Source organism: Colletotrichum jinshuiense, chromosome 7, assembly GCF_051148585.1.
Source record: "Colletotrichum jinshuiense chromosome 7, complete sequence".
Taxonomy (NCBI): Eukaryota; Fungi; Ascomycota; class Sordariomycetes; order Glomerellales; family Glomerellaceae; genus Colletotrichum; species Colletotrichum jinshuiense.
The window spans coordinates 666,911-690,540 of NC_139314.1; the positions used below are offsets into that span (position 1 = coordinate 666,911).

General features: G+C 50.2%; 7 protein-coding genes across 7 annotated transcripts; 6 read left to right on the forward strand and 1 right to left on the reverse strand.

Moving 5' to 3' along the window:
* Positions 1-72: 72 nt before the first annotated feature.
* On the forward strand, positions 73-2,452 carry EsH8_VII_000164 (uncharacterized protein; the record flags this gene model as incomplete). The annotated part of the gene is made up of 2 exons (XM_083270297.1): positions 73-708; positions 761-2,452. 2 exons carry the CDS (start codon positions 73-75, stop codon positions 2,450-2,452), a joined length of 2,328 nt encoding a protein of 775 aa, XP_083127854.1.
* A 288-nt stretch (positions 2,453-2,740) lies between these two features.
* Positions 2,741-4,156, forward strand: EsH8_VII_000165 (uncharacterized protein; the record flags this gene model as incomplete). The annotated part of the gene is made up of 1 exon (XM_083270298.1): positions 2,741-4,156. The coding sequence occupies one exon, from the start codon at positions 2,741-2,743 to the stop codon at positions 4,154-4,156; it is 1,416 nt and encodes a 471-aa protein (XP_083127855.1).
* Positions 4,157-4,710: 554 nt separating this feature from the next.
* Positions 4,711-6,210, forward strand: EsH8_VII_000166 (alcohol acetyltransferase; the record flags this gene model as incomplete). Its single annotated transcript, XM_083270299.1, has 2 exons — positions 4,711-4,744; positions 4,808-6,210. The coding sequence occupies 2 exons, from the start codon at positions 4,711-4,713 to the stop codon at positions 6,208-6,210; spliced, it is 1,437 nt and encodes a 478-aa protein (XP_083127856.1).
* Positions 6,211-6,713: 503 nt separating this feature from the next.
* Positions 6,714-9,630, forward strand: EsH8_VII_000167 (uncharacterized protein; the record flags this gene model as incomplete). The annotated part of the gene is made up of 4 exons (XM_083270300.1): positions 6,714-7,004; positions 7,070-7,601; positions 7,656-8,378; positions 8,495-9,630. 4 exons carry the CDS (start codon positions 6,714-6,716, stop codon positions 9,628-9,630), a joined length of 2,682 nt encoding a protein of 893 aa, XP_083127857.1.
* Positions 9,631-11,912: 2,282 nt separating this feature from the next.
* Positions 11,913-13,577, forward strand: EsH8_VII_000168 (fungal specific transcription factor domain-containing protein; the record flags this gene model as incomplete). Its single annotated transcript, XM_083270301.1, has 1 exon — positions 11,913-13,577. One exon carries the CDS (start codon positions 11,913-11,915, stop codon positions 13,575-13,577), a length of 1,665 nt encoding a protein of 554 aa, XP_083127858.1.
* An 850-nt stretch (positions 13,578-14,427) lies between these two features.
* On the reverse strand, positions 14,428-15,548 carry EsH8_VII_000169 (uncharacterized protein; the record flags this gene model as incomplete). The annotated part of the gene is made up of 2 exons (XM_083270302.1): positions 14,428-15,304; positions 15,364-15,548. 2 exons carry the CDS (start codon positions 15,546-15,548, stop codon positions 14,428-14,430), a joined length of 1,062 nt encoding a protein of 353 aa, XP_083127859.1.
* Positions 15,549-22,282: 6,734 nt separating this feature from the next.
* Positions 22,283-23,334, forward strand: EsH8_VII_000170 (uncharacterized protein; the record flags this gene model as incomplete). The annotated part of the gene is made up of 2 exons (XM_083270303.1): positions 22,283-22,907; positions 22,967-23,334. The coding sequence occupies 2 exons, from the start codon at positions 22,283-22,285 to the stop codon at positions 23,332-23,334; spliced, it is 993 nt and encodes a 330-aa protein (XP_083127860.1).
* Positions 23,335-23,630: the final 296 nt, after the last annotated feature.

Below are 23,630 nucleotides of genomic sequence, written 5' to 3' on the forward strand. Positions count from 1 at the left end.
ATTGATTCATTACTGCAACACTGACCAAGCTTCTCACTGTCGACGTCGTGGGCTGCCAAGATGGGGCTCACAATGGCAACTCGTCGTTTCTGGGGCAAGGTGACAAACCGGACAAAAACCCAAGGTAAACCAGTCCCGGATTTACCGCTTTCTTCGTCGGCAAACTCGATGAAAGATAAATCCATCACCTCGGATGATGATCAGAAAAGAGGCAAGACGGATACAGCTCAACAGCCATTCCTTGGCGGAGACACTGATGACGACCCGTCAAGCGCCCAACCACCCACTGAACCCCTTGAAGATGCCAATGCCAAACGTGACTTGATGGATTCGGAGCATACGATGAAGGATCTCTGGGGCGAAGCTTGGGAGTCTTTGCAGGGCGACCGAGATTCCGAGAAGAAAGCCATCGTTGAAGCGTACCACGAAATATTGCTCTGTGAGCATACCTCAGCTGAATCCGGGCATCACAGCCAGGGATCAGTTTGTCTCAATCAGGAACGGGTGGCGGAGACTTTGGGCAGGAAGGTGAAAGAGCTGGACAGCAACAGGGCCACAGTCTCATTCGGAAGCCACGAGTTGGATGTTGAAGCACTATTCGACAAGACCACGAAGAACATCATGGCGGCCAAGGACCTGATCACCGCCGCCGCGAGCGTAGACCCTCATGCATCTCTCGTCTGTGCGGGGGGGCTGGTGCTACTCACAGTGAGAGACTCGTCGCGGCGCGCCCACTTGCGAAGTGTTGACTTCATCCCAGTTCCTGGTCAGGCCAATCGAACAGCGCGAGAAGTTTCTCAAGGCGCTCGAGCTCACCTCGTCCCTAGTCTGCAAGTACATCGCAATGGAGCAGGTCTACCGTCGGAGAGCCAAGATGGAAAGCCTGCCGGCCGCGTCGGCCAAGAAGCTGGTGCTCGATCTGGAAAACAGCCTCATCAGCCTTTACGCAAACATCATTGAGTTCCAGGCACGTGCGACATGCCATCTTCACCGCAGCAAAGCCACCCAGTTCATCAGAGACATGTTCAGGGGCGACACCTGGAAGGACCTCATTACCGAGATCAAGGACATGGACGACCGCTGCCGCGCTTATGCGACGCTTATCACAGACGAAAAGCTCCATGCATTTCTGGACGAGCAGCGCGAGTTGGTTCTGCGAGGTCACGAGGTCAAGGATGAAGGCGCTGTCCCCCCTCATCTACAGCAGCGACGGAACAATCTTCTGCTTCGGCTATCCGAATGCGCCTGCCCCTACCAGGATCGCAAGGACATCAACAACCAACGGACGCCGGGTACTTGCGAGTGGTTTACCGGTCACCCGCATTTCAGATCCTGGGAGGATAGCCCGGAGCCAGGGTTGCTGTGGGTTTCGGCAGATCCTGGCTGCGGGAAGTCCGTTCTCTCCAAATACCTGGTGGATGTTGTCCTCCCCCGGAGACAAGACCGAACGCTTTGTTACTTCTTTTTCAAAGACGGCTTTGACGACCAGAAGACAGCTTCCGGAGCCATGTGCGCCATCTTACGCCAACTGCTGGAACAGCACCCCGATCTGATGGACGAGGCGCTGATAGACAAATTCTACAAGGACGGCGAGCCGCTGACCCGTTCGTTCAAGAGACTGTTTGAGATATTCTTGGATCTGTCTTCGGGCTGCAAGAAGGACGTTGTCTGCGTCCTTGATGCTTTGGACGAGTGTGGTGACGAAGACGGTGTAAAAGAAACGGAAAACCGCCGGGACCGCCGTCAAATCATGACGACTCTAAGTGCAGTTTATAAGAAGCCGCCAGCTAGCCTCAAAGTCCGGTTCATTATCACATCAAGGCCGTATCTGGACATCAAGCGAGCGTTCCAAGGGCTGGAAAACAATTCGCCGGCGATTCATTTGAGGGGGGAGGACGAAGCGCAGGTCAAGCGGATATCCTCGGAAATCGACGTTTTCATCCGGCAGAGAGTCGAGGAACTAGCCGAAACCCTGAGCCTGGAGCCTGGGGAGGCAAAATTCTTGGAGACGAAGCTTATTGCGGCGCAGAACAGGACGTACCTCTGGGTAAAGCTCGCATTGGATGTGGTCGAGAGCATCCTGTCTTTCACAAAGGAAAATGTCGAGGCGGCTCTCAGCAGCATCCCCGAAGGCCTCGACAGACTGTACGAGAACATTCTGAGCCGCAGCCACGACACCGACATGGCCCGGAAAATCATCCACATTGTCCTGGCTGCCCGGAAGCCCATGTCTGTCGACGATATGTCCGTCGCCCTGGCAATAAAGGACGCGCACCGGAATCTTTCCGAACTCCAGCTGGAAGCCCGGAGCCGTTTCGTCAATACGTTGAAAGTGACTTGCGGGCTGTTCGTCTCAATCATTGACGACCAAATCTACTTTCTTCACCAGACGGCCAGAGAATTTCTCCTCGAGGGGAAAGAAGGAGACGCACGAGCTGCCCAGCAAGAATGATTCTCATGGAAGCACAGCTTTTCCCAAAAAAGCTCCCATGAGGTTCTAGGCACGGTGTGCGTGCAGTATCAAATGCTGAATGACGATGTTAGCGACTGCAACGACCTCGATAAGAGCGATCCTGATGTCATCGACTGGTCTGCCCTTGGCGTTACCGAAATATCAAAATCGCGCCGGAAGCAATCGTTTTCTAGGTACGCATCCAATTATTGGAGCGACCATTGCAGAGAGGCTCGCCCAGGCCCAGATGATGCTCTCACAGATCAGTTAGTCGATCTCTGCAGCACCATGATCGACAGTTCTTGCTGTCTCGATACGGTGTTGATTGTCGCGGCGACCTACGGATTGGAAGGTGTATCGCGTCGGATTCTAGCTAGAGATCCCGCGGCCTGCCGGAGAGTGGACAGCAAAGGCAAATTCCCGTTGTACCATGCAGCTTCGAATGGTCGAGCCGGAGTAGTTGGCTTGCTGCTTTCAGCAGACGACACAGTGGAATATGGAGATGTCGCCATCAACGGCCTTCAAGGCGATTCAATTCCTCTGGAGAGGGCCGTATGTGCAAACTGTCCGGTTACGGTCCAAACTCTCCTGGACGATCCTCGAGTGCGCCTCAACCTCACTTGGAAGCCGAGCAATCAACAGCCGGGGAAAGAAATAAACGTACTGGATACCGCTTTTGAACGGTCCTATTGGCCGGTGATTAAATGCATATTGGACGACAACCGCTGGAAGTCCGAGTTAACCGATTTCCAGAAGCTGGATCTGCTGTTGTTCTCCATGCTGCGCGGAAAGCTCGTCCAGGCAAAGATGCTGGTTGCCGGAATCAACCCTACCGCAAGACACCTGATGGGTCGAACATCTCTGATGGTAGTTCTATATACCCTTGGCGATGATGAAGAACCGAATTGTGAGATGGAGGGGCAGTATGAGTCGTTGGTGAGGGAGATCTGCTGCCACGGCGATATTGACCTCACTGCGACCGATGGGGATGGACAATCAGCCGTGTGGTACGCAGCGAACGCGGGGATGCGTCCAAGTATCATGAGATGTCTCGTCTCTGACTTTGGACACCCTCCAGATATCCCAGACAACCCAGGCTGGACTCCGTTGGCCTTGTGTGCTGCGCGTGGCTACGCGAAGGGCGTTTCCATTCTTCTCGAGTCCGGGCAGGTCAACATCAACTCCCAGAATAACCAGGGGTGTACGCCTCTCATGGCTGCTGTTTCAAAGTCACTTGCAGGACGGCGGCTGGAGAGCCAGTGCAATGATATGGTTCTTCTCCTGCTCTCCAAGGGAGCCGATCCGCACACTCAAGACATCAGAGGCCGCACTGCACTGGTATATGCCGCGGCAGATGGGTTTCACGGTTCAGTACGAATCCTTCTCGAACATGGAGCGTTGGTGGACCCCGAACATGTCAATGGAAGAACGGCGCTTTCTTACGCTGCCGAGAAGGGCTACGAGAAAGTGACCGAAGTCCTGCTGGAGGCTGGCGCCGACCCCAATTCTTGCGACGAGCAAGGTCAGACTCCATACGACTATGCTGCCAGGAAGCCGAGCTACGGCGTATACCAAGACACAGGACATATCGTGGAAGATCCCGATGGATGGAAACGAGCAGCAACTATGTTGAAAGAAACGATGAGTGCTGTACGGAAGTCTAGTGGAACCCCCGTTGCGACAACTGTACGTCAAGAACAGTGACCGCGATGGGCTCTGCTGATGCAAAGATGTAACGAATATCTTCCGCAGTGATGTACGTCATACATGTTTTCACAATGGACCGCCGTAGCGAAAGTTCAGCGTGCGTTTGTTGGTAAAACAAATGATTTAATAAAACACGGTCAAATAAGAACAAAATTTAAGATTGAAGTACGGAAAAAAGAAAAATTGGCTGGTGAAGCTCAACCTGTCCGGCGCGTCTGTCGTCATCCTCTCTCTCTGTCGTGCCAGCTTGCTCCCTCCCTTGGCGTACCCATAAAATCCTTCAGGCCCTTGTCCAGCTGAAGCGCGTCCAAGTTCATCACTTTCGTGATGGTTGGACTCGCGATGGTAGTGGAGCATCCAGGGTGCACGGCCCAATTCAGATAGGGCCGCCGGTGGGATGGTGAACCCGACATTCCGGCCATCCGATGGACTACGTACGACTCAGGGGACTTTTGTTGTTTAGCAATAAACAACCAACTGTGGAACGGAAAACAGCAGACACACTGCCATCTTCATTCGCTAACAACTTGGAAAAAACACATTCCACCATTATGAAGGCCACCAAAGAGTTCTTGAGGTTTGCGAGTGAGTAGACGTCTGATCCACTAAAATGCAATACATTGGTCGCCATAACACTTTTCAACTCAGGTCCAAATGAACAGCGCACCATTAGCCGCGAAGATCTCGGCTACTATCACGCTGTCATCATCGGTGCCATCTACGAGGTTGGAGATGGCCTCTCTCTTGGCTCACCTTCCTCGTTATTCGGGGCAGTGAATCGCTGCATCGAACAGCACCCTTTCCTCGGTGTGGTCGTAGCCGACCGACACACCGACAAAGCTTATTACCAACGGGCACCAGTAATCAACCTAGAAGACCATGTTGAGGTTCACGGAACCGGCGTTGAGACGGATTCTGATTATTGGGTGGCCATTGAGGAGGTGCTGAGGTCCAATCTAGATCGGCCCTTCTCCCACTCCATTCCTCCTTGGAGAGTCGTCGTCTTGCCCATCACCAGCTCTCAATACTTTGTCGCATTTTGTTTCTCGCATATGATTGGCGACGGCCCTACTGGCGTCACTTTCCATCGCTCGCTCCTCGAAGCGTTCAGGAAACCATCGGCGGCCGGGTCCCCGGCCCCATCAGCCGTCAAGCCACCGCCGACGCCGTTGCCAATCCCATTCGACACCCCCGAAAGACTCCCCATATCTTGGTCATTCCTGCTGGGACCATTGATTGCAGTGATTGTCCCGGGTTTCATTTCAAGCTTGTTGGGCCTCAAAGCCCACACTTCGGCCGTCAGCGATGGTACATGGACCGGCCCCGTCGCCGCCTTTGACCCAAGTCATCCAGAAGCGTCCCGAACCAAAGTCGCGATTCGCCTGATTGAATCACCTCTCGTCGACAAGGCCATCCAAGAGGCGAGAAAGCACGACGCCAAATTAACTGCCACACTCCACCAGTTCATCGTACGGGCGCTGAGCAAAACGTTTGCCGACTCCAAGACCACCGACTTTGTCGGTCAGACCGCGATCAATATGCGAAAAAGTGTTGGGGTGCCAGCCGACGAAATGGGAGAATTTGCCTCGACAGCGTACACCGTACACCCAGTTACCAACGCCTCCGGTCCCCTGTCCGCCGAAGAATGGGATTCCGCCAGCTCGTCCACCAGGAAATTCGCTGAAACTGCCGCCACCCTGCAAGACCAGCCCATCGGACTGCTCCGGTATGCCCCCAGCATCCGGAAATGGCTGTCCGGGAAGCTGGGCCAGCAGCGAGACTGCTCGTACGAGGTGAGCAACATTGGCGCTTTTGAAGACGGAGATGTCGACAGTGCGCATGTGACCAACATCAGCCACGTCGTCTTTTCTCAGCCGGGGCACGTCTTCGGCGCTCCACTCTGTTTTAACTTTTCAAGCGTCAAGGGAGGCTCAGTTGTTTACACTGTGACGTGGCCAACTGGCGCCTTGGGCGTTGCACCGGTAGAAGAAGAGGGTCTGGTTGATGCAATTTGCAAGTCCATACAGTCAGACCTGGAAGCGCTCGGATAAATTAAGGGTGGTCTGATAGCTTTTTAAATGTACTAATTCTGACAAACAACAATTTCACCGGCGCCTGCAACATGATCAGCGCCAGTTGAGGGCACAGGAAAAACCGAAAAGTATGTAAAGTATTCGAGGCGAAAGTTGGACGTCTGACGCGAGACACTTGCACTCTTTTAGAAGGCGCAGGTCCTGCATGCCGCGTTTTCTCTGTTAGCTAGTACCCTAAAGGGCACCTGATGATCTCCAAAGGGAAGGGTATCTTGATTTCATCATCGTCCTTCTGCAGGAATAATATTTCCACTGAGTCCTTCTTTCGAATTGAAGGTGCGGATGGTAGTTCACGAGGGGCGTGAACGTATCAATTAGTTTACGCCATCTGGCCAAAACCTTCATCCCAATGTGCTGACAAATCTCATTACGACCACGCTTGCTGCATCAATACTCACTCACATGCAACAAAACCATTCGAACTGCAAGCTCTGCACTCTGCATTGGCTCGAAAGGACGACATGTCATATCCGATTGATAATTCTCTGCAGTTGATTGGTAGTTTCGCTGACGAGATGTCTTTTGGCAGTCAAAGACATGAAGAGCCCCCAAACTCCCTATTCGAACCTGCAAATAATGGCACTATCTCTGTGGGGAGTTCGGTCCAGCTGCAGTCTGTCGCATTGCCTGTAGACAGGCAAAACTCCATCGGCGACGCAGATTGGCAGTGGCCAACGGGGGTTGTCGGCAATAATAACACAATTACAACGGAAGAATTAAGTGCAGCAATCCAGTCAAGCTGGGAAACCGATGTGAGTCACAAAGGGCGTGACTGTGTCTGTTTGTTTGCCAATTTGCAACTAAACTCCGTACTTAGATTGCACCTACATTCTTCGTAGAAAATAATGATTTCGCAGGTGAAACAGCGCCTCATCCTCAAGGACCAGATTCTTGGCCCAGAGACACAGCAGCTGGCAGTGCAATTGGAAATACTGCTGCCGGTCCTAAACTCGCAGATACAGAGGCCAATGCAATACCGGCCAAGATAGGGTCGCGGTTCTCCAAGCAATCGGTTCGTATTTTGAAGCAATGGCTCAACACACACAGTGACTACCCGTACCCGAGTCACGCAGATAAGCAGAGTCTCCAGCTTTTGACTGGACTTAGCATGAACCAGATTATCAATTGGCTTGGAAATGCTCGCCGCCGACAAAAAGCTGCCGGCAGCCGCGCGTTACCTACAACCATGGCTTCGGAACGTCCCGGTACTCCGATCCCACGGTGTAGAGCGAACATCCAGGATGAAATGGACCCGTTCCAGCGTTGGGTTGACTCTCCTCCAGAAGATGAGCCGGCAACCGTCGATGACATTGAACGTGCCATATCTTCTCGAGGGGCTGTGTTTCAAAGTGGGACTATTCTCTACAAATGTTCTCGGCTTGTACTAATGCAACTTCTTTCAGGGAATTCTAGAGACAGAGTTTTGCTAAACAACTCTTCTGGCCCATCATCCATTCTCGATGATAGTTCCGCAAGCAGTGTGGGATCTTCAAGGGATGGGTCACGGTCTGGGGCGTCTGCAAGCTCCCAAGGCTCGGCAAGGTCTCGAGCAACACCTTCGCCCTTATTCAACCAACGCAGGCGTAAAAGGGGACGTCAAAAGGCACAGAAAACCCCTCTGTGTCCAATTCGTCGCCAATACCAGTGCACGTTCTGTACCGAAACATTCCGAGCCAAGTACGACTGGCAGCGGCACGAAAAGTCTCTACACATCCCGTTGGAGAGGTGGATGTGCGCTCCTAACGGTCCCACGAGTGTCAACCCGGTAACGAACCAAGTCTGCTGCGTTTTCTGTGATGAGATTGAGCCAGATGCAGGTCACATTGCGCAGCACAACTTTGACGCATGTCAGGAGCGGGTCTTCAACCGAAAGGATCACCTGAAGCAGCATTTACATCTGGTTCATAATTCTAAAGGAGTTGACTGGGTACTCAGAGGCTGGAAGGACTCGAGCCCTGAGGTGAAGTCGCGTTGTGGCTTTTGCGGAATCACTCTGCAGACTTGGGCAGAGCGTACAGACCATCTAACTGACCACTTCAAGACGGGTCACACAATGGCAGACTGGAAGGGTGACTGGGGATTTGATGAATCGGTTCTAGAGACCCTCGAGAGTTTTATTCCACCTTGTGCGTATTTTCGGTTGCGTTCCCCGGCCGTCTGGTCCTGTACCAAAGCCCCGACCCCAGCTCAGCCAATAAATGCATCTGTATGCTGCTCATTGCTGACTATGGATGGTTTTCAGACCTTATAGACCACGAACGCACTACCCCGTTTCCATTCAATGCGAGCGTCATCCCTCCCAATTCTCCACGAACAGCCTATGAGCTCATTACCCTGGAGTTGGCATTCTTCACTCAGAGGCACTTGGACCGCACGGGAGAGACCCCGAATAACAGCGAACTGCAACTCGAGGCTTGCCGAATCATCTTTGCGTCAGAAGTTGCGTCCCGGACAGGCCATACTCTGGAAGTCGACTCAGCCTCTTGGTTACGGGACTTGATCATCTCGGATGAAGCAATCACACGGAGTTCAAAGTTCGGTCCTATAAGGACACAAGCAGAAAGCAGGCTCTCTTCACTTCAAATCAACGGAAAACGGACATTATTTGAGTCGTGTCCCCTCGAGCTTCAGTTACAAGACTATGTCCACAATAACTGGTTATCTTCATTTTCCATCTCCACGGATAATGACCTCCAGATGGAAGCATGCAGAATCATTGCCCGCATGGAGCAAGTCCTTGCTTCCAACAGTCTCTCTGAGTTCATCGCGAATTGGCTGGCAAAGCTTGCTACGGCTTCTGCAGACTGGCTTGCCGGGTTCAAAGACCGCGCACGCATTCCATCCGAACCTCACATGACCCAAGAATTCGACCTAAGTTTACCGGAGCCGTCCGAGAATGTCAATGACCTATCTGCGTTCGCTGCGCAGCATCAGAATGAGTCAGACATACCTTGGACTCATCCCCAAGACCAAATGCAGGCAACAGATCCAGAGATGTTTTCTCAGCAGGATCAAGGGCTTTTTGATATTTCCTCTCTTTACCCCAATAATTTCGATCCATCTCAGCCGGGAAGCACGATAAACTTGCAAACCGATTCCACACTCCCAACGACTTCGTCCTCTTCCATAACGTCTCCCATCGGCACAGAGCCTTCCGGCATGTACGCATTGAAACAGAAAGCTGCGAATGGCAGCTGCCAGCCTGCTTGGATGAGATCGGGGCAGTTCATTCTGAATGACTCTAATTCCCACCGATGGCTGTCCCTGGAGTTGAAACGATGGGCCTCAGCGACAATGTCGCCCAACAACCCGAACTGGCATTTTCCAACAGATGAGGAGATCCGCCACCAAGCTCGCTGCCTACTTTTCGATGAGTAAGTTGAAACCCAATTCTTGCTGTTCTGTTTGTTGAATAGACTCACCTCTGATCATCTTGCTGACCAAATATAGTGATGATCCCTGGAATCAAACTGCGGCGGATAGTCCAGAATGGTTGGATAATTTCAAGAAAGAAGCTGGGATTCCATAAGTCTTGGATTTGGATGATTAGAAGCTGTATTATTTTCTGTCATTGGCTTTACTAGTAAATTTGGGACAGGTAGAAAACGGTTAGGCTCCAAAGATGTACTTACGAAATCATCATTGCTTAATATATGGCAAATTTTACAATCAACCATCCCTTATTGAACATATTATCTTGGAAGTATGTTAGGGTTCTCTTTTCTAGAATCGAGGAAGCATTCACCAACTATCAACGTTGATGAAGGCTTCCTCAAACAAATAGCGGCGTAAATATCAAAAGCATCATACAAATAAAGATGTAGCGCTCAGGATATCGCTCTTGAGTATCGCTGAATTGGCTTCGACAGTGACTTAAGCCTGTAATCGAGTTCTGTACCGTAGTGACATATTCTCACAACCACCCTCATTCATGGGATGGCGATAAATTTAAGAACTTGTCTCCACCAAGACTTAATTGCTATGAATGATCAAAGACTGGATGAAAAAGCGATTTTCATATCTAGTTTGGGCTTAGCTTTGGGACATTAATTTTGGTGTATCTGGAAATTATTTGAGCCGATTTCGGCGTACCGGTTGGAAAACTTCGGCATCCCGAGCTTTCGGCATCCCGAGCTTTCGGCATCCCGAGCTTTCGGCATCCCGAGCTTTCGGCATCCCGAGGTCCCACATTCGTGAGGGGGGATCCTGTAATGCATAGGGGCACACCACCCGCAGACGAACTCTTCAGCAAAATAGTACTAGCTCTAACCTGTCAAGACAGTGCCCAAGCCAGCTTTTCACTGGACTGCAGTGATTGCCAGATCTGTCAAAAAATGTCTCATCATTTCATATTGTCAGCCTTATAATATGTCGTGTAACTTAGAGGGGATGCCCATTGGCAGAACAAAAATGAATGCCGGGCAATGTTTGCTATGCAGCAGCGAAATGGCCCCTTTTCACTTGTGGGCCCTGAAGCTTCTACAGCTTGCGCATGAATCATCAACGTGATTTGCAGCAAGTGATATTTGGACGTGTTCAAATTGAATCCCCGGGTTTACAAGGCCAAGGTCTTTGGCTCAAGTGCTTACGAAATCGCATGGATCATCCTTGGTGACTAGACTTTGTGGTCGTCCTATCAGAAATTGTTCAGCTGGTGGTAGAACTTCCTACCCCTCACCACAGTGCCGCTCCTGATCTTTTGGGACCAGAAAATCGTTGAAAATTATATCGAAAGAGCTTTGCATGTCATGCAAGTTCTAGCCACCTGTTGTGCCTCGTTATTTCTGCGGTCAAATTGAAGCACGTCCCTTTTTCGCTCTCATCAGCTAACCGTCCCTTCTGTCGGCGTATGAAGCCTGCAAAGAGGCGGATATATTGTGGCCTCAAAGACGCTGCTTCACTCTGGCGCCTCACCCACTCGAGTTTTCGCCTTATTGTCCGGAAATTTCAACTCAAATATTTCGTCTCGATTCAAATACGTAATCACGATACCCAGTAGCCGCGTGTTTGATCGCGGAAAGACTTCAATAATGGTAGCCACCACACGGATCCGGTCAAGCATAGCCTGCGTAAGGTGCAGACGCTCAAAAATAAAATGCGACAATACAGGCCGTCTCGACACGCCATGCGAGAACTGCATCAAAAGCGGAAATAAATGCACCTGGCCTCTGCCGGCCCCATTGCCATCTAAAAGGCCTGTGGCTCTAGCCTCCAACGAGCAGGAGACATATACAACCACAAATGCCGGGCGGAGAAGGCCGAGGAGGCGTGTAAATTCCTCTCGACCAGTCGGCCATCGTTCCGAGAGTTTCCAAGTAACTAGGCGCATCGACCGGACGTCATGGGATAAAGTATTGATCACATATCAACGTCACTTCGTCACTGAACTACCATTCATCCACATACCGACTCTCAAGAATAGAATATACGACCTGACAACGGGGCAAAACCTAGTGGCTTCAGATATTCACCTCGTCCTCCTTGGACTTTTGGCGTTGACAGCAAGATACCATCCGGAACTGGCCCATTATGCGCATGGTGTTTCAGAAGAAGACCCTATCATCGATATAGAATTATACCGAGACAACCCGTTGCAACAAGCTCATGATGCATCAGATGCTTTTGCAAGAGCATTGGACAAGGCTTTGGGCTCGTTTCTGATGGCGACTTCCACTGGGTCCGTTGAGCGCGTGCAGGCACTGCTCATGCTCGGTCTATACGAATGGATTTCACCAAATCATGAAGGCCTCAGGGCCTGGATGCTCATCGGCGCAGCAGGCCGCATGGCTCAGGCACTCAGGCTTGGGTACGAGTGTAAGCCCAACCCCCTTGGGCATGCAGAGAACGAAGATTTCATTGTCGACAGCGAAGTCAGGCGCCGAACCATGTTCAGCTGCTTCATCTTCGATCGCCTTATATCCTGCGGAAAAGAACGGCCTTCCTTTATTCAAGCTGAAGATTTCCACATTCGATTGCCATGCACGAAGGAAGATTTTGATTTGAGTCGCCAAGTCAATGCAGCATTTCTGTCTGGCAATATCAATCAGCCAGCAGCACATGCAAAAACTAGTCTCCTTGGGCGGTTTGTGCAACTGGTTGACATTTGGGGTCGCATCTCACACTACACCAATGCGGGAGGTCGCTTCCTGGAGAAGGAAATGCCGCCTTGGGACCGTGACTCTAGATTTTACCACTTACAACGAAAACTGGAAGTCTTCGACCAATCACTCGAGAACTCTGGTACATTTTTCGGTCTTAATCCGTCCAACTACTTTCGACACGAAAACAACTCCAACACATACATCCTCCTCCATCTCTTGTTATCCCTCTGCAAAATAATGCTCCACCGTCAATATCTCCCGTTCATACCAATTAACTGCCAGAGGCCGTGTGGACCATTGGACGAACCCACCTTTCCACCTACTACGGTGCCGCCCGGCTTCTGGGAAGAGAGCGCCAGGCAGCTTTTTAAAGCAACCAAAACTGTCGTCGACCTCATCGAGTTGTGCGGTGATAACCTTCCACACTCGCCTCTCGCTGCATTCGTCATTTATACGGCATCGTTTACGGGCATCTATGCTCGGTACTTTCCTCACATGGACACCGATGACCTTTTGACCAACGACGGAGACACTCGACACCAGCTACTTGGCCCGAACAGTGCCTCTGATGGCTCTACTAAGATCTTGTTTGATGCTCTTAGGAAACTTGCAGAATACTCGGGCGTGGCATCAGCATTTGTTACGAGATTCGACGAAGTGGATCATTATTTTTTGTCCATGATTCAAGATCACAACCGTAACCTTGAACGCCGCGCTTCATCTCTTGTCTCTTGCAGTGAGAGAGTTAGTGTGCGTATGGGAGGTGATACTGGGGGTTTGGAAGAATGGGTAGAGAAGTCTGACGGGATGGTCAGTAACAGTTACATCATTAAAGAACATGTCACCCCAGTCACCCCTGGCAAGGCAAGTTCTGGCAACCAGGGGTCGTTGGCTATTCAGGCCGATGGTGGAATGCAAGCCATTGCAAACAAGAATGATGAAATGCCCCTCGAAGAGTCATCATTGACGGCGTTTGGGTCGGTTCAACTGACCAGCCATATTGAGCAGAGTCTGTCGGATCCTATGGACGAGGCGTTTAGTAGGAGTCTTCTGCAGCCTTCACCGCCGTCCTCGGCCGCAACCCAAGTCATTAATGGAGATCCCTTGTTGTTCTCGGAGAACACTGATGACTGGAGCTGGGCTTTTCTTCACGACATGTACTTGGGCAGTGTGGCATTCGATTCGGAGGATGCTGGCCCCGGATTTCCACTTCGCACTGCCTAGCTTTCATTTTTGACGTCATATTTAGCCTCCGAAATTTGGTTTCATTAAACATCCACAATCTACATTACAATAACACTATGAGATCTAGCTATGGTGCACTGCGGCAGCTGGCTTCGTGAATAAGCAGCTCGACTCCTCTCACCAAAAACGGGACGGGCTTTGTAGAGAAATAAAACGGTGATTAGGTTGGAGGAAGGGCTCGGTCAGTACTAACAGGGTCTGAGATTTGATTAGCATCATATGGAGAGAAAGTTATCATATATGGGACTAGTTCAACTCATGTGCGTTCGCAGCATATTTAAATACTTGCGAGGCCTCTAACTCATACACTATTAAACTACTTTTTAAGTGGAATCCTACTTCATTTAAATGCCGAAATAACGTAAGAGCCTTGGCCCAGCCATACCTGAGGTGAGAAAGGTGAGCATGTTGGTCGTATTCAATATTGTCACGATAGCTTCATTCTGCCAAGCCTTTTCTGTGGCTGCAGCACTTGGCGGTGCACATTTCCCGGGCGCCTACACGTGACTAGCTCACAGGATGCCTACTTATACGGGGTCTTTGTTCGTAATTCACTTACAGAGAATACAAGGCACTGTTCCCTCCAAATCTCTTATGCCCGCTGCGAGGTCTCTTTTCATAAAATATGTAGCTAGTCAGAAACAAGGAAATCAACGTGTTAGAATAATCTCTGTCAGTGATTGCCAGCTGCTAATCAACCCCAAGGTTGGTTTTCAACCCAAGGGTTAGACCAATAATCTTTAACGAACCCCTAATTATTACACGCGCATGTTTTCACCACCTTTGTGGCAACGTCTGCATATGCGTCCATTGTTTCCAGCCCCCACACTCAGACTAGCAGCGCATCGACCTCGGATGAGATGTCGAACAGCGGCCATTCAGTCCTATTTCCCGCCAAAGTGCCGGCGACCTTGTCATCCGCGAACCATTCGGACACAGCGTAGACGCTCCCACCAACCTGCACCGTCGCCACGCTGGCCCCGCCCGCTCCCAGTGGCGGACTTGGCACGGTCCCGAGCACCTCCGCTGCCTCCCACTTGCCATCCTGCGAGCGAAGCACCACTGTGCCGGCAACGTTATCAGAGACAAGAATAACAGTGCCGTGATAGCGCGATGGAATAGAAACGCCGTCAAGAGCGCTACCAATGCGCGTTGCGCCGGAAAGCGGGACACGGACCGGTGTTCCCTCCGTGGCTGAGATGTCGAAACGATACAGCTGGCCGTCCGCATTGTCGACAACCAGCAGCGACTTGCCATCTGGCGATGTAACAAGCCCCGAGAGGCCGTGCACCGTGTGGTCGGGGGGCGTCTTCAGGTACCAGGGGCTGGCGTGTTCACCGTCGGGGCTGACGCGGATGATGCTGCTAGGGAAGGTACCGAGGGCGAAAGTGGTACCATCGATGGCGTGTGCCGTATCCTGGAAGCCGCTGTACACGCCATCCGTGAGGGCGGTAAGGTTGCGTTGCCACAGAACCTGTCGTGAGGTGAGGTCATATTTGACGAGGAAGTTGTCGCCCGAGATATTCTGGCCGCCCGTGTCGAAGGCGGCACCAGCATCGATAATGATGGAGAGACGATCGAGGGGATCACGACGGACGCCACTGGAGTGCAAGGCGGAGTTGAAGCTTAAGCCTGGTACAGCGATGGTTTCGATGACGGAGTTTGTGTATGGGTCCCAGACGGCCACAGTGGAGTTGTAGAGGACACTACACAGAAGAGGTGAGCTTAAGCAGTAGAAGAAATTTCGGAGGGGGTTATAATGGACCTAAGATACGCAACGCAACGCTTCGTGTCAAAGTCGGCGTTCTCTGGGTACAGCTGAAAGGAAGAGACTGTTTTGTTGCCTGAAACCGAATTACAGGTTGTGTTCGCATGAGGTTTGGTCGGGCATGCCAGACTAGTTGGCAAGGCCAGTAGAGCTGGCAAGACAAAAGCGAGCGTGGTGATCATACTGGGTGACGTGATAAGGGCAATTCAAAAGAGGAGCAGGTTAATGAAAAGTCTACGTTTGTTCTTGGAGGTTACTACGAGGAGGTATTTATTCAAAATGTGAGGGGGCAGAGGCATCCCAAGCGCGTTCCAAAATAGATACAATCAGTCAGCATTTTCCTGCCCTACAAATTTATCGGCCTTTGATACATCCCACCGGTCAAGTTTTAACGGGATCAGAATGATGACAGGCTTACAATTAAAATCGGAGATAGCTACTCATCTATGCAGACTTTATTGGGTTGTCAGCAGTTTAAGGCCCCATGTGGGACTGTGCTTAATTACAGCTCCATGATGTATCACTGACTCGCGCAAGGTTCTTTTAAGATTCGCTTTCGGGAACAGATTGTTTCCTCGGATCCAGATTGTCCAATGGCCCCTCGGATACAACTTGTATCCGGCACCATAACGCGTTTAACCTTACGTTCGGCTACGGTTCAGTTCTATATAGTAGTATTCAAACTTTCTTCGCCAGTCAACCTCTTTCTATCACGAATTAGCTCGCATATGAATTTACGTGATACAGTAATGTCGGAAAAAACTGAGACAAAAGTTTTATCCCAACTTCTGATTAACGTCTCTTGCATCCTTAGTACCACATCTGCTACCGTCTGAATATTCATCTCTTGCGCTTTAACACACGCCTAGTATATAAATATTGCTGTGACAACGTCGGACTTCCGACGCTCGTTCGTTAGGTTAGTGTTGCGCAGGCAATGTCTGCCGTGCAAAGAGTTAGGACAAGGACCCCAAAGATGATGATCCTCAGCCTCGGGGGGTGGAAACGCCTAAATTAGCAAAAAACAACTTTGCAACGGCCCTTGTGATACTCCCTCTCTTAAGGCAGCTAAGGCTATTGCTTAGGTGAAAATGGAAGAGCCTTCAACGATGTGGCCTGGAAGAAGGAGCATCAGCATCTATGTGTAAAGGTGGTGACTATTAGGGTTCTGACTTCGTGGTGAGGAAGTTTTATGGCTCTGGAAGTGAATCTCACTATTTCTAACCTGGCATATTGAACATGGCATATTTTTGCGATACCTTCTACCTGGCAGAACAATGGCAATGGTTTGTCTCCTGTTTCACAAGCTAGAAAAAGGGCTTCGCGAACGATAAGTTTATTGCTGACCACCGGCTTGGTACAAGGCATACTGAAGTCCAATTCAACCTGTGCATGCCGTGCTAGAAGCGTAACATAACGTTGGTGTTTTAAGGGCGATGTCACGAGTTGGAGCGCACAGTATAAGATATTATGGAACCAAGTGGCTTTCTATTCGTAAAGAATCAGAGAGGCGATTTAAAGTGCGTATAAATAGGCAGCGAGATGGCTAGTCAGATGGAGATGTCCGTGAGCTTCAAACGCTCGATGCTTTTGTCAGAAGTAATTTGCTAATGTCGAGGCTGCATAGAGGCTATTGAGGAGGATTGGGGAACTTTTTATCAAGGTAACTGGAATACGAAAACCCCCCCCCCCCAAAAAAAAAAAACCCTTGATTTATAATTCTATCCGTGGTAGCATGTTCATTGGGTGCATTGATGGTGCAAACCAATCAAGTTGTAAATTTCTGCCCCTGACTCGTCCCTGGGGTTGATCGGAATAAACTCTGATTGCATCCGCAATTTGTGGGTTGCAGGATTATCAATCGAACTGATACTGTTGGTTCAGATCACTGTCAATATTGCCCGATTGACAGCTTGCTCACCATCATCACTTCAATGGGCAATGTGTATTGTACAGACCTGATCGCCATCCAATGATCCCTCCAGAAGGATAAGACTTTGATTGTTCATACGCCGTCGAGGCTGCGTTCCTAATGCTTTTCAGCCCTCTGTCAACACCAATACAGCCTACACCGCTATGGCGGTGCGCGCCTCAGCGGTGGTGTGATGTCAGGGGAACCACGAAATACGCTAAGGTGGTATACAATGCGTGCCCTTCGGTATGATGATGTGTTAAGATACCTGCAAGTGCCTGATCAAAGGAGAACCTAGTCTAGGTACGGGTGGGTGGAGGCAGTCCTAATCATGTAATGGCAAGCAAAAACCAAAGGAAAGAAAAAGTCACGCAAAAATCAAGCCAAGCGACTATTTCAGAGCTGTGTATTACTAAACCGCGTTGAACGACCCCCAAGCCTTGTTTAATATGAGGGGCGTCATCTCGGATGGGTAAAACTTCCCAAGTTAGTCTAGTTGATCGGCTGGTTGCAGCGACGTGCCGTCCACATAGGCAGAATGAAAGTGCGCAGCAGCATTAACCTTTTCACCTCACTAGGGCGACGTCGTCTACTTATCGCTGCTGCATCTCGGATAGGCGTAACGCCCGCCGAAAGATTCGCCTTCCTTGTTATCATTTTGGGTAAATATTTATGCCTGTAGATGATATTTCGATCCAAATAATGGACGTAACGTAACTTGAACATCGTTAGTTCGCCCGACAAAGATTGGGCGTGCAGGGCGGGATCAGCGCTGCTGTCGCGTTCCGAGAACACCGCACTCCGTCAAGGGGGATGCTGGACATATTGACCCTCGGCCCCCGTGACTACACCGTCAAGGTTCACCTGGTCAATCACAACCACGCGCCGTGATCAGAGCTGCCCCACCTGTTTCATTCAGCGGCCAGCGGTAGACCTTAGCCGTTTTTCAATAACAGTTCCGACGACAATGGCAACCCGTGAGCTAACTGTTGTTCGCAACCGCTACGAAACTTCTCTGAAAGCAACCAAGATGAGCATCTTCTCTTTTTTCAACCTTTTCCCGGTGTGCCTACCATGAGACTGGGTGGAAGTGATAACCATTTCAGTTGTTGTTCTCCATCCCAGGCACATCCCTTAAAGTGGGTTACACTTACCTCAAATCCAGAATAGCATCAACTCGCCAATCTTGACCCTCCACACCAAATAACACAACGATCATTAGTGCCAAGTCTGAGAAGAAAGACCAGACTCTAGCAGGGGAGATACGTACCTCGGCAAGCTTATCAGCCGAAGCTGTCGAAGACGATAGCGGTGCATGCAAGGCGTGATTATAGCAGGAATCAACCTGCCGAAGACCCTACTAATTGATGGAGATGTCCTAACACCCCGACCAAGAACATATTTACATTTGGAAGTTGGAGGGTCCTTGGAACACTTCCTACAGACTGTCACGCTGATGCGGTGCTGTCTGCGGTGCAGAGTGGCCTTCCATAACTTCTTTTTCAGTAGAATTTACAATACCAAAAAAACTTTGACCTCTGTGAAACATATACTTGCCTGTTTTCATGATGAAAGCTCCAAAATTGCGTGGGTTGGCCGTGTCTCTTATAATCAATTAAGTTGGCCCTTTGCCCAGGCAGATCCAGGCGGGTTTAGACTGAATCCATCTCAGCACAGGCTAGCTCAGTTCCAAAGATGCAAGGGGAAATTCTTTGTGTTACTTTGGAGTCCTGCTCTACCTGTTAAGTTATTTGTTGGATTACCCAGCCAGAATACGGGCAGGCGGTCAGGCCACGGGAAGCGGCAGCAGTCGGACCCGGGAGAATCTACCTCCGGGCCGCCAACGGTGATATCTTCACAACTGCTGCTTCCGCTGGCTGCCTCTCTTTTCTTTCTTCTAGACATACACAACTACAGAATACAGTACCAGTTTTTCTCTTCGATTGATCTTCCACCCGTACGGGTATCCTGTGATACCAACATTAATACACCCTGCCATCGACGGTGATAAATGTTTTTTGTCGATGAAAGTTTTAAATTTAAGGTAGGTGCTGATATCACAGGATACTCGTGCGGGTGGTAATTCAAGCGTAAACAACGAAATGTCAAAACTTGTACTGTATTCTGGTGTCTGTGTGTGTGTGTGTGTGTGTGTGTGTATGTGTAAGTAGGTAGGTTGGCAGCAGCAGCAGTAGTGAAGATATTGCTGTTGGTAGCCCGGAGTTGGATCTCCGGGTTCCGCTGCCGCGGCCGGCTGCTGCTGCTGGCCGGCTCCCTGTATTCTGGCTGAGTAATCCAGCAGAAAGAAATGCATTCAATTCTACATCGTTTTTCCCAAGCCTTTTTTGTAGAAAAAGCTATCTCATGAACAGAAAGAGCTGCTGTTGCAAAAATGACGCCGTTTATTGCGGGCAGCAATTGACGTCTGATATCCTTACGACAGCTGCAAAACGGTTTCTCACATGATTTATACTATATCGGCTCTGAGCCTGTTGCTTGATACCCCGTAGACCAGCTCCAGCTGAAGGCTTCAGACAACCCTACCGCGTGGCAAAAGATATACCCTGGATATTCTTGCCAACAGCTGAGACTCGGGCGGATATCTATCAATGATTCTGACCAATGACGTTGTGATTACAGGTGTGGAGTATTGTCGACACTCGTTTAGCTCAGGTAGGTAAGGTCAGGTACCACTAAGTTATGGCGGGCTCTCGTGTCAAAGTTTTCTCAAGCGGCTCCATCGGTGTAGTGTGGTAAATGGATGAGATGTAGATAGCATACCAAATAGTAGGCTACACTGATACTGTTCAGATAAGATAAAAAGCTACCAAGCATAGACTCACCTGATCAACAACAACGCATACGCCATGCATGGTAATCATTGCATCTTAAAAGGAATAACGATGCATCGTCAGAGAAGGGCCCAGCCAGTCCTAGTATCCCCTGCCATTGGACCTCGGTTCCTGCCGAGTGGAAACGGGGGCCATTTTGGGAAGTGAGGAAGTTATCGGCATCACATGTAGCCAACGCACAGTGACGAGGTCGGGCTTAACACCTTGATTGAGATTTGTGTACGGAGTAAACAATCCCCGTTCAAATAAAATCTCTCATGAACCTTCTGCAGGGCAAGTGGGCTAAGAGGGGAACACGCACTACTACACCTGCTTTTTACGGAAAGTGGCGAAGAATTGCTTATTCAAGTTGGGGGTGGATGCGGGCTCACCCGCGCTTTCAGATATGTTGCTTGGCATAGAAACGGGTGCAACCGCCCGTTGTGGGTTTGTCCCACCGCTATCCGATTGACGACCACAACTACGACTTTTGGCGTCTCGGCAGCAACAGGGAATTTGGCGAATAATACCAACAGGATGCTTAAGATCAGCTGCTTATAACACATTATGCTCGAGACCAGCCGCTTAAATATGCAACACCATGAATTCGTCACGCACTGGCCACTCAATTTCGCGCCAAAGGTCGTCCTGTGGTCGTAGATGTGCACTTTCAGCCATTTCGGCCGAAGATTTCAATGCAGCTGAAAAGTAGTAGAAGATCCACTTCATAGTCCACCACTCTCTTCCCTGTCTTCCGGTGGCTGTCAAGGTATGTTTTCCCTTGCAGGCAGTCAGGGATGCCATCTACCAAGACCCCTAATCTAGCGCCGTGCGTTACTAGCGCCTCCTCGGATGCTTGGCCCGGCGGTTATTTGGCGTTGATTCTGTCTGCAGCGTGTTTTTCTTATCCTCGCGAACCCTTGTTTTCATCTCATCTTTTGGCTGGCCAGCCCAAAACCGCCGCATCGTGGGCCCAGGCACTCAGCTAGCTGGCTAGCTGAGAACCCGACCCCACTGGCATCGACTTCTAGGCCACGGACTTGAAATTAATTATGCTCCCCTGCATGTTCTAGACTTCCCATCAAAATCGGCTGCACCACTGAGCAGACTCGGGTATACCGAAACTTCTGCCCTTTGGTGTTGGAGGTCACTGTACGTTACAAACATATTCCCTCGTAATTTGAACACGCTGCGGAAACCCATGTTGATTTCACCCCCTGTCCTTCTCTACTAACGTTTGATGTCCTCCTTCTTTTCTTCTTCTCTCTCCCATTTGGCCACTAGACCATCTTAGATTTGAAAAGAATAATAGTGGAACGAGGTGGAGTCGGACACTCACCCATGACATGTATGCTCGCTCTAGAGCCACTTTCCCCCAACCAGCAACAACTATCATGTATCCGAGCTATCCAGACTCAAGGAATACAAGTTAGATTACGTTCCGATGAAGGGGAAGACCGTCAAACAGAACGGAAATATAATCAGAGAGAATAGCTCATCGGGGTTTTAAACCTAGACCTCATGTAAAAGCCTTATGGCTACAGAGGCCCGCCGGGTAACAGGAGCAATTGCGGACCTTTTCATATTATCAGATGACGCCCGTATAGCTCAAAATACACCTGGCCCTATCCGTACTTGGCCCGATTAAATTTTGATGTCTCCACAGCAATATGCATGGACGGGCAGTTTCTTTACGATGGCTGGAACCCGAAGTACTCGGTAAGTCTTTGGGTGTTGTGTGGGTTTTGCCCAGTTCCAATAGAAACAATTGAAAAGAAAAAATATGAGGAGCCATGCTTATCTGCAGATTCTGGTCCAACTAAAGACACTCTACCAACCAAATTCGGCCTTGTCTCACCTGCGCTCGCGCATTGCCCACTTCTTCTCTTCTGTCATGTTATCGTTTTCTCGGCTTGTGTCGATTAGCAACATGGGTATCATACGATCGGTTAGCCCTTGGGTAGAGAGGGGCAACACGAAGGTAAATGCACGATCGGACGTTGGGGGGCGGGGGTCGAGCCCCTCTGCGCGCTACAACTCTTGCGGACCCTTGTGTGGTGTGAAGTACATAAAGATCTGAGAAGCCCATAGGATTGATGAAGATGATCATCCTCCAGACCAAACTTGGACACACTACGGACTAAAGGGTTTACTTTCTGGAACCATCGGAAACATGAAGTCTTTCCTGACCGCCCTTACTTTCGCCACAGCGGCGTTGGCTGCTAGCCGCACCTCTGCCCCTTCTGGCTGCTTGGTCGTCAAGAAGTCGCCCGCCAGCGGCCAATACGGCACCGTCCAGAAAGCTGTTGACGCACTTTCTACCACCAGCTCCGCTAAGCAATGTATCTTCATCGATCAGGGCACGTATAGCGAGCAGGTCCTGGTCCCTGCGCGAACTGCGCAGCTTACTATCTACGGATACACGGCGGATACAAGCAGCTATTCCGGCAACAAGGTCACCATTACTGCTAAGAAGAGCCAAGCCGATGGCCTCGATAACGATGGAAGCGCTACCCTGCGTGTCAAGGCTAAGGACTTCAAGCTCTACAACGTCAACGTCGCCAACACCTACGGCAAAGGTAGCCAGGCTGTTGCTCTGAGTGCCTACACCGACAGCGGATTCTACGGCAGCCAGTTTACCGGATTCCAGGACACTGTTCTCAGCCAGCAAGGCAACCAGCTGTACTCCAAGTGTCTGATCCAGGGCGCCACCGACTTTATCTTCGGCCAAAAGTCTATGGCCTGGTTTGAGAAGTGCGACCTGCGCGTTGTCGCAAATTCTGTTGGTTACATTACAGGTAGGAATCCCTTTCTCTCTCCTTCCATCCAATCCTCATTTATCTGACATTTGTAATAGCGCATGGCCGTTCATCTTCTTCCGTCAAGTCAGAGTACGTTTTCAACAACTGCGATGTTGCTGCTGCGTCCGGAAACACCGTCGCTGCCGGTGCCTACTACCTCGGCCGCCCCTGGGGTGCCTATGCCCAGGTTGTGTTCCAGAAGACAACCATCTCGGCCGTTATCAACTCTGCTGGCTGGAAGGTCTGGAACACCGACGACACTCGCACCAGCAACGTTCTTTTTGGCGAGTACCAGAACACGGGAATTGGTTCTCAGGGCACCCGCGCCACCTTTTCCAAGTCGCTTGGCTCTGCTGTCTCTATTTCCAGCATTCTTGGCAGCAGCTACACCAGCGCCGCATACTACGACGCTGCGTACATGTAAAAGGAAATGACTTGCTTCGGCTGGGGTGTTGGATACAAAGTACTATATCCGAGACACAATTCATTCAGAAAGAATGTGCCACGGGAGTTATCTAAAATATCCAGAATTATTCAACGGAAACCTCTGTCTGTCAAACACGCTGAAATGAATCCGTCCAGACGCTTGTAGACTAGCCCAGAAGTTGTTTTAGACCCAGGCTGGTGTTGATTACCGGCTGATAATTGGGTACATAGGTGTCTATTACTCACACCGAGAGACATTATCAGCGGTAAATGATACAAAAAAAAACAGGAAAA